This window comes from Zea mays, chromosome 6 (genome assembly GCF_902167145.1).
Source record: "Zea mays cultivar B73 chromosome 6, Zm-B73-REFERENCE-NAM-5.0, whole genome shotgun sequence".
NCBI classification, from domain to species: Eukaryota; Viridiplantae; Streptophyta; class Magnoliopsida; order Poales; family Poaceae; genus Zea; species Zea mays.
In genome coordinates, this window is record NC_050101.1 from 160,475,305 (window position 1) to 160,485,575 (window position 10,271).

Genomic DNA, 10,271 nt, shown 5'->3' on the forward strand with positions numbered 1-10,271 from the left:
AGCTTCCATTCTGCTTTGGAACGTTCACAGTTTGAAGTACTCTACGGACATTCTCCCAATCATTTTGGCCTGACTGCAGTTGATGCTTGTGTCAAATTCGACCTTGTTGCTTCGTTGGCTGACCGATCAGTGATGCTTGACTTGGTTAAGCAGCACCTCGGGCTCAATCGCGTATGAAAAAGCAAGCTGACAAGGGGCGTTCTGAGCGTTCATTTGTAGTCGGGGATTCAATCTATGTCAAGCTGCAGCCATACATTCAGAGTTCGCTGTCTCGCCGCTCTTGTCAAAAGTTGTCATTCATGTACTTCAGGCCTTTTACAATTGTCTAAGATCGGCGCCGTCGCATACAAATTGGCCCTGCCGGCTTCTACTGTTGTCCATCCGGTCTTCCACGTTTCCTAGTTAAAATCGGTGCACCGTCGTCCTTATAAGGTCAGTCCTGCTCTTCCTGGTAACCTAACACCGTTGCGAGGAGTGCCTCTCCAGGTTCTTCAGGAACGACACGTTTTACGCGGCAACACCCGCACCCATGAACCTTTGATTCTTTGGTCACATCTTCCACGTGAGGGCTTGTTTGGGTAATCTCGGATTGAAATGAATTGAGGTGGTACGAAGTGTGTTGAAGTGTAATATGAACTAAATTCTTTTTCAATCCTTTGAATACATCTCAATCCACTTCAATTCCTCTTTACCCAAACAAAGCCTGAATTGGAGACATGGGAGGATGTCGTCGTCTACGCCAGGATTTTCCCACAGCTCCGGCATGGGGACACGTCGGTTCTCAAGGAAGAGAGGCGACAGAAGGTGGGTCGTCTGCTCAGGAAGTGGTCGAAGTCGGCCCACATCGAGGCTCTCGCTAACCCCGGCCCAGCACAAGGCTGAGGGAGGTTGTCTGATGGCATATATTATAGGGATAAGAGAGAAGAGGAAAAGAGTTTTACCATGGATGTAATAACCTAAATGATTCGGAACTAAACTCCCTTCCGCGCCTACATTTTTCTTCCTCCCCACGTCTCTCCTTCTGCTGCTAATCGTCTTTCTCACCGAGCGCTACCCTAACACTTTCTCACCCTCCCCGCTCGAGAAATGCATGGCTAGTTGAGACTAGAGGCTCTGGCAAGCATGCTGGCCTTCATCCGTCCTCTGTTTATTGGATCATATAACGTAGTATCAAAAATCTTAGGGCTTGTTCGATTTGGTCTCAATCCATATAGATTAGGTGGAATTGAGTGAGTTTAAATTCCAAACAAATTAAAATCTTTGATATTTTTTTTTTCTAATTTTATCTAATTCATATGGGTTAGGAATAACCGAAGAAGATCACCATATGGGGTAATAACCAAAGGCTGGATTACGGAAATCCAGACAAACTTGCAAAACTTATTTATTCAATATTCATTGTAGTGTCGCTTAATACAGTTATACCAGACCCCAGATACCAGCCAGGCTAGCTTAGCTTTGCCTACATTTCTACAACCACAGGGACGGCTGTTTGTTTTTTGATCCCGTCTCGCAAAGGTAAAGATAAAATGCAGGTAGCAGCAGTAGGCAGGGCTGGATCTCGGTGCTAGCTTTGTCCTCCACGAGCAGGAGGCATCACGGGGTGGTGATGTCGTGGATGCTCTTGCGCTTGCTGTCGCCGCGGCTGGCGGCGCTGGCCTGGCGGATGAAGTACTTCTGCGCGTGGCTGGCCACCTGCGTGGGCGTCCGCGTCTTCACCGACCAGCGCGAGATGTTCCGCCAGTCGCCGCGCCCGTACTTCTCAAGCCCCTCCAGAAACAGCCTGCGTCGTTGTGAGGAGAACACGGAATCAGTTTACCTACCATACCAGCAGAGCAGCGAAGAGAGGGAGAGAGAGATAAAGGTCCGGTGGGCCAGAGGAGTGCGTCCGGCGTGGAAAGGTACTCGGAAGGATCTAGGACGACCTCAGAGAAGAGAAGGCACGTAGGTGGAATGACAGGGTGGGGAAAAGGACAAAAGCAGGAGTATGTACTGCTATACGTCACTCAAGACAGAAGAGTGTTCGAAGGCGCGCGGCGCGTACCTGTGCTCGTCCTCGGTCCACGGCACCCCGCGGCGGCGCTCCTCTCCGCTGCCGCTGCCGCCCCCGCGGCCGCGGCCCGAGCGTCCCCCTCCGGCGGCAGCCGCGTCGTCGTCCCAGGAGTCCGGGGCCTCCACCATGCCGCGCTCGATGAGGTCGACGTCGGTCACCAGCGCCTGGTAGTGGTCCCAGGCCTCCTGCGGCGTGCGGTCGTACAGCCGGGACGCCACCAGCGCCCACCGGTTCGGCAGGTGCTCCGGGAACATCACCAGCGCGCCCTCGAACACCTTGTCCTCCGCCTTGGTCCATGGCCTGCTGCCGCCCGGCGCCGCCCACGCCGACGACTGTCCGCCCACGCCGTAGTAGAAGGCCATTGCTGCGCGCGTTCCCTGACGGTGACGGTGACGGCTGCCTGGAGATGGAGCTGGAGCTTCGCGCTTTGGAGAACTCTGGTTGCTGGATCTTGGCACAGAACTGGAGGCCGACGGCCGCCTTTTATAGATTTGGAGCGGGGCCGGGCCGAGTGGAGGGCGATGCCATTCTGTGTGTGTCGCGCACGTTTTGGGCGTGAGAAGCTGGACTGTGGCGTGGCACCGGATAAGCGCACGCGTGGCCGGTACCCCTGCCACCACCCCCACACCCAGAGTAGTGGTTAAGTGCACTCATTAACCCGTGGATTAGAAGAATAGAGGTGCAGCAGGGGGGAAAAGGAATCATCCATGCCTTTTGCTAGGAGAGCAGTGATGATTTGAGGAGGCAAATAAATGAGTCACTGTCGTCTCGCTGATGCCTTGACGGAATGGCAGCGTGTAAAGCTAAAGCGATCAGCTAGGACTAGGAGGGAGGAATCTGGTTGGAGTTTTGCGGCCGCCAGTGGTTGTTGGTTTTCCTCTTTGGGTACACGCACTGTGGACTGCAGGTTGAGCACGAATGCCGGAAGTGGTATACTGGCATATGGTTTGACTTGTGGTTGCCCCACTGGTTACGTTACTCTTGCTTTGACCTTCCGGTAATCTTTACTGATTAAAAAAACAGTTACATTAACCAAAAACCTTTATATAAGTTAGATAATCAAAAAACCTTTACATTAATACTGGCCTTGTTCGTTTCTCTAGGAAAGCATCAGCCATCGTTCCATATGATCAAAAAATTTATATAAGTTAGAGAAACAATCCGATTGGTAACTATTCCAGGCCACCGTTCCGGGAAAACCGAATGGCTCCTAAAAGATTAGAGCAGGAGGTTCATTTATTCTCTACACAACATTTCTAGTAAGGATAGTTCCATTGGTATCGCCCACTCAATTTGCTATCGCCTGGTCCACGTCACTGTCACGTCAGTGGTCGTCTGCGTTCTCGTCTCAGCCTCTCTAATGGTCAGAACTTATTGCCAGCCAACAGCCACATTAGCTTCTCTCTTCTTGACTTAACCATTCCATGCCCTCTATTTTAAACATATAAATTGACGCAACCAAATATTTTTATTGAACGCTCACGAATTTCAAACACATACCCTCTATTTCAACTCTTTGGGTGAAGTACACAGAGTACTCACCCAATCTGCACAAAATACGTACAAAAAAGTCTTTGGGTCATGTGATACCTTCGGTGTAAATAACTCAGAGTATAACACAATCATTGACGAAGTAGTCACGGTGGAGTATTTCACGTGCCTCCTCGTGATCATGCCCGATGTAGCGTCGACGTCGCCTCGGCCTCGACAATGAACCTACCGCTAGCTATGGTTAGGGCATTTGGATCTCCATGCTAGAATAGGGTTGGAACTAGGGACGAAGCCAGAAAAATAGGAGGAGCTGCATTAAAGCGCTATAATGATATAATCTCACCAAATCACCTACAATAAACATATATAATAGTCTGTACATTTTAAATTTTAGGAGGAGCTTCAGTGGGGCTCTATGGGTTTTGAAGAGGTAGGGGGCTGGAGCCCCACCCACCACACCACTAGATCCATTCCTGGTTGTAACCTACCACTAACTTTCATGTTTTACATTACTTGAATTTCCATGCTAGAATAGGGTTGGAACCTAGTGTGCAAAACTTTGTGCGGTAGGATGGTTATAGTGAAGATTAATTCACCATCACCACCATCCTCTACACATCTATGTCTCATGATCAAGGGTGATTAGAAGGGAACACGTGATGATTGTAGTAGTGGTAATGATAGTGATAGGGAAAATGAATTCACTGCACTGACTTACAATGAACTTGTTGACTTACTAAAATAATATAGATGTCATGAGAAATACAAGAGCTAATGAAGACCTAAAACTTAAGAACAAGTCTCTTCTAGCTAAATATGACATAGATGAAAAGGCTAGTGACGAGCTTAAAGATGAAAATAAGGTTGTGTCATCCTCCCTTAAGAAGCTCAAAACTTTAGTAAAAAGAGCTTAGAGAAAGTCATGATAAACTTGAGGGGACACACCTAGAGCTCACCACTAGATATGACTCGCTACAATAAGAGTACACTAATCTCAAGATCAACCATGACAACCTTGTGCTTCCATATGATTTATTATCTAATGAAACACTCAATGATATTAATAATGTTGTCAAAGTTGATATAGCCACATCTTGTGATCACTTATTTTTTAGAGTATTGGGCAAGGTTCTAGTAGCAAAGACAAGCAAGTAGTTTAGGCTAAGTCCTATGATGACTACGTTAAGATCAAGGGTGAGATTGAGAAGCTCAAATAGGACATTGAGAAGCTATCAACAAATGGTGGAACATCATTGAGAAGTAAGATTTGACTATGATATGACTCTTGACAATAAGATGCTTAGAGAAGAAAACAAGAGGCTCATGATGGAGAAAAATCATCTTGCCATCGACCTACAAAAGTTTACATGAGGTCAATGTTTTTAAAGTGAGATACTCATGAACACCTTTATGAAGGCTAATGGAGATGGTATTGGATACATGACCAACAACAAGAAAGGCCAATAATACAAGCCAAAGCTTAAGACAAAGAGATGTTTTGAGTATGGACAAGAATGTCACGATGGATTAAGGTATCCAACAACCAATCAATCAAAGTACATCTTGTTGGAGCGAAGGCAGAAACGCCACCCTTCGCTCGAAGTCTCCGCTGTTTAGCCGCTGCTCTGTCATACAAGGCAGGCAGAGACACCCTTCGCTTGATCGGCGCCAGACGAAGACCGGCGACGAAGACATCCCACAGTGCGGCCTCGTCCAGCTCAGAGGCCCACGTGCGATCCGGCCCATCGTAACGGGCCCTGCGTGGCCTCCGCGTGTTACGGGTCTAATTTGTAAAGGCATCCCTGTAATTACAGTCTGTAACCCTGCTTTATGGGAATATTCTGGGGATAACCTAGGTAGCTGAGGGCACATGCGTCCTTAACACCAGGCGCTGGGCGTTCAGGTACCTATAAATACCCCCGCACAGTGCCCGTGAGAAGCCGGGTTAACAGAGTTATTTGTCATCTCACGCGCAACCCTTTTGTCACCACTGTTCACCCTTGTTGGCCTCCTTGCGATTGATAGCAAGTTCCAACACATCTATCATCGTGTTTTTCCTTTCTATCTTGTTATTCTTCACGTCTCCTATCGAGACTATGGTGTTTCTGGTGATCTTGTCGATCTTAGAATAACCTCCACGTGTTTATCACCGATAGGTCTTCTCGGAAGGTGCTTGAAAATCTGTCGACGAAGAATAGAATCATCATCGATTTAACTGTCTCTAGATCGATTTGGTCGATCCGTTATGTTTCTGGTTCTCGTCGATCTGTTACATTTCTGGTTGTGTTTAAAATCATGTATCGAACATACTAGCCTTTACTGATATACTACCTCTGTTTTTTTATTTATCGTGTTTTAGTTTAAAAATAAATTAGCGGATGTTAAATATTGGTGATAGCATAATTTAGGAGCCTCAACAGTGCTCTCTACCGTCCAGATCCGCCGAGGTAACCGGGGTGTGGCCGGCGGCGCGCACTGGGTCACACGGAATGGTTTGACCACCATAGCCGTCCACATAATTTTTGGGCCCCGCTACCCGTCCTCCGAGCAGAGCGGAGATCGATGATTTTGGCATGGGTGGGTCTCACTGTGCTTATGTTTATCCAGATTGATAAGCAAGTGTAGACGTGTTGTCGTGTTGTGTAGTGCAGCTTCATGAGTCACCTTGTCGCTTTCGTGGAGGACATGAATTCGCAGCTCTATAGGATCAAGCCGGGGTCCAGCGGACACGGCCAGGATAACGTGAACTTCGATAGCTTTCGAGATATGATGCATGATGATCTGCTTAGTGCCGTCCTGGTTTGTGGATAACGGTGGCATATTGCCGTGCTAAACGAGAGCTTAAAGGCACATGAGATTCCCAAGACCAGCCGGAAAAAACAGATCAGGGAGAGACCAGCCGTGGCGTCACCTGCATCGGTGATTCACAAACACCACAATGCTTTGAGAGAACGGAATGGGTCCCTCCACACCCTTTCTAGTTTTTACTACGTAGAAGCATAAAGGTTCGTGACTGAAAAACAGCAGCAGCTACGATTAACAATTATATATAGGTATATTAGGATGCATGACCTTCTAATAGTTAGAGAAAGCCCACGCCGACCATCTCTGCAACCTGGTTCAACCCAGCACGCCGACTCAAGCAGGTTGTCCTGTGCGCCACCCATCTCACGTATGTGCGCGCAAAAAAAGGAATACATGCATGAGTCAAACACGTTTCCTTACATGCACGTAAATTTAGTAAAGAAATGTGTGGCAGTTTCTATTTTTAAATAATCTATTTTCTCCATAAATATATGATCGCTGCAACAGTCATGCAACTAGTCTCGTAAGGAACAGTTTATGATATATACCGATACTAAATATGCTACACTGTGTAGATAATTATGTAATTCTGTATACTGCGTAAAAATCCGTTACCCGCTGTATGCGCATAAATTTATGACGAAAAGAATGTGCAATGAAAGAAAATGAATTGACACGCATAGAAACTGAAAGGGAAATAGACTTACACCTTTTCCTTATGATTTTGGTTGTTGAATTGCCCAACACAAATAATTGGACTAACTAGTTTGCTCTAGATTATAAGTTCTACAGGTGCCAAAGGTTCAAACACAAACCAATAAAAAGTCCAAGAAAAGGTTCAAACAAAAAAAAGCAAAAGACAACCGAAGACAACCTTGGTCTGGCGCACCAGACTGTCCGGTGTGCCACCGGACTGTGTCCGGTGCACCAGGGAGCTCAACTACTTGCCACCTTCGGGAATTTGGGAAGCCACTCCGCTATAATTCACCGGACTGTCCGGTGTAGCACCGGACTATCCGGTGTGCCAAGCGGAGCAACGGCTACCTGCGCCAACGGTCGTCTGCAATGGCTACAGTGATCAACAGTGCGCGACTGCGCGCGCAGAAGTCAGAGCAGGCGCAGAAGGCGCACCGGACAGTGAATAGTGACTGTCTGGTGCACCACCGGACTGTTCGGTGGCCCACATGTCAGAAGCTCCAACGGTCGAACCCTAACGGTTGGGTGACGTGGCTGGCGCACCAGACTGTCCGGTGCGCCATACGACAGCAGCCTTCCCCAACTGCCATTTTGGTGGTTAGGGCTATAAATACCCCCAACCACCACACTTCAATGCATCCAAGTTTTCAGCCATCAAACCTCATACAAGAGCTCTAGACTTCATTCCAAGACACAAACAAAGAGATCAAATCTTCTCCCAAATCCGGAATCACTCCAAACAAATTAGTGACTAGAGAGAGAGACTTTTGTGTTCTTTTGAGCTCTTGCGCTTGGATCCCTTTTCTTCTTCCTCTATTCTTGCTTCCAAGTTCTTTGTAATCAAAGCAAGAGACACCAATTGTGTGGTGGTCCTTGCGGGGACTAAGTGTCCCAATTGATTGAGAAGAGAAGCTCACTCGGTCTAAGTGACCGTTTGAGAGATGGAAAGGGTTGAAAGAGACCCGGTCTTTGTGACCACCTCAACGGGGAGTAGGTTTGTAAGAACCGAACCTCGGTAAAACAAATCATCGTGTCATTCGCCTTATTTGCTTGTGATTTGTTTTCACCCTCTCTTTCGGACTCGACTTTATTCCTAACGCTAACTTAATCACAACTACAAGCCGAGTTAGCGTTAGAAATAAGAATGAGTCCGAGAGAGAGGGCGCAAAACAAATCATGAGCAAATAAAGAGTGTGACACAAGGATTTGTTTTATCGAGGTTCGGTTTTCGCAAACCTACTCCCCGTTGAGGTGGTCACAAAGACCGGGTCTCTTTCAACCCTTTCACTCTCTCAAACGGTCCCTCGGACCGAGTGAGCTTCTTTTCTCAATCAAACGAGAACCAAACTTCCCCGCAAGGACCACCACACAATTGGTGTCTCTTGCCTTGGTTACAATTGAGTTGATCGCAAGAAAGAATGAGAGAAAGAAGCAATCCAAGCGCAAGAGCTCAAATGAACACAACAAATCACTCTCACTAATCACTAAAGCTTTGTGTGGAGTTGGGAGAGGATTTAATCTATTTCGTTGTGTCTAGAATTGAATGCTAGAGCTCTTGTAAGTAGTTGGAAGGTGGAAAACTTGGATGACTTGAATGTGGGGGTGGTTGGGGTATTTATAGCACCAACCACCAAACTTGACCGTTGGTGGAGGCTGCTGTCGACGGGCGCACCGGACAGTCCGGTGCGCCACCGGACACTGTCCGGTGCGCCAGCCACGTCACCTGGCCGTTGGGTTCCGACCGTTGGAGCTCTGACTTGTGGGCCCGCCTGGCTGTCCGGTGGTGCATCGGACAGGCCCTGTAGGCTGTCTGGTGTGCCACCCACGCGTGCTCTACTCCTCTGCGCGCGCAGGCACGCATTTAATGCGTTGCAGTCGACCGTTGCGCGCGAAGTAGTCGTTGCTCCGCTGTCACACTGGACAGTCCGGTGTGCACCGGACACTGCCCGGTGACTCACTGGACAGTCCGGTGAAATATAGGGGAGCAGATTCCCGAAGCTGGCGAGTTCAGAGTTGCTCTCCCCTGGGGCACCGGACACTGTCCGGTGGTACACCGGACAGTCCGGTGAATTATAGCGGAGCGCCTCTGAGAATTCCCGAAGGTGTTGAGTTCAGCTTGGAGTTCCCTGGTGCACCGGACACTGTCCGGTGGCACACCGGACAGTCCGGTGCGCCAGACTAGGGCACACTTCGGTTATCCCTTGCTCTTTTTGTTGAACCCTTTTCTTGGTCTTTTTATTGGCTTTTTGTGAACCTTTGGCACCTGTATAACTTATAGACTAGAGCAAACTAGTTAGTCCAATTATTTGTGTTGGGCAATTCAACCACCAAAATTAATTAGGAAAATAGGTGTAAGCCTAATTCCCTTTCACTAACCCTGGCTTGTTGTTGTGCTTAAAGTTTATAAATTTTAGATTTGCCTATTCACCCCCCCTCTAGGCGACTTTCAATTGGTATCGACATGTAGAATACTAATGTGCGGTTTGTTTCCATAACCCCGATTTTAGTGATTCTCGAACCTACGATCTCGTAGCGACATGTAGAATACTAATGTGTGGTTTGTTTCCATCTTTGTTATGGGAATGTATCTGGTGCAAACCAACCCCTCCGTGCAACCATGCAAACTTCTAATCTGAACCACATGATGTTGATCACTAAAATCCGTGGATTGGATTGGCTCTTTCACCCCCGGCCCCCTCTCGCGGGGCCGCAGCCAAACCTACAGTGCTCCGTGGATTGGATTGGCTCTTTCACCCCCGGCCCCCTCTTGGGATCCCGTCCCCCCTGGACAGGGTGGCTGACGACGACGACCCGCGGCCTGACGGCTGACGACGATCTGCCCTGTCCGCGAAGAAAGCATTCAAAGCACAAGATCATGGATTTTCGATTTCTTGGATGAAAGGAAGTACACTTTTTTTTTTCTGTTTTTCATGCGCGGACGAATTTGTTTTTACTGTATCTCAACGTTGGCCTGCAAATGTTTCACGTCTATGCGTGCAACTGGACTGGACTTTACGGCTTCATTGTTTAGGGGTTGAACTTGAATGGTACATGGACTAAGGTTTAGCCCGTATCACATCATGGATGTTTGAATGCAAGCATTAAGTACATTTTGATTATAAAAATAATTACACAGCTAAATACTAAACGGAGACAAATTTATTAATCCTAACTAATACATGATTAAAAAATGTTCACTATAGTATAGACCTACTCATGGGCCACC

General features: G+C 47.7%; 1 protein-coding gene across 1 annotated transcript; it reads right to left on the minus strand.

The window, feature by feature from the left end:
- Nucleotides 1-1,333: 1,333 nt before the first annotated feature.
- Nucleotides 1,334-2,576, minus strand: LOC103630399 (uncharacterized). The gene is made up of 2 exons (XM_008651455.4): nucleotides 2,045-2,576; nucleotides 1,334-1,783 (listed from the first exon to the last, which is right to left on the minus strand). The coding sequence occupies exons 1-2, from the start codon at nucleotides 2,413-2,415 to the stop codon at nucleotides 1,597-1,599; spliced, it is 558 nt and encodes a 185-aa protein (XP_008649677.1). The 5' UTR covers nucleotides 2,416-2,576; the 3' UTR covers nucleotides 1,334-1,596.
- Nucleotides 2,577-10,271: the final 7,695 nt, after the last annotated feature.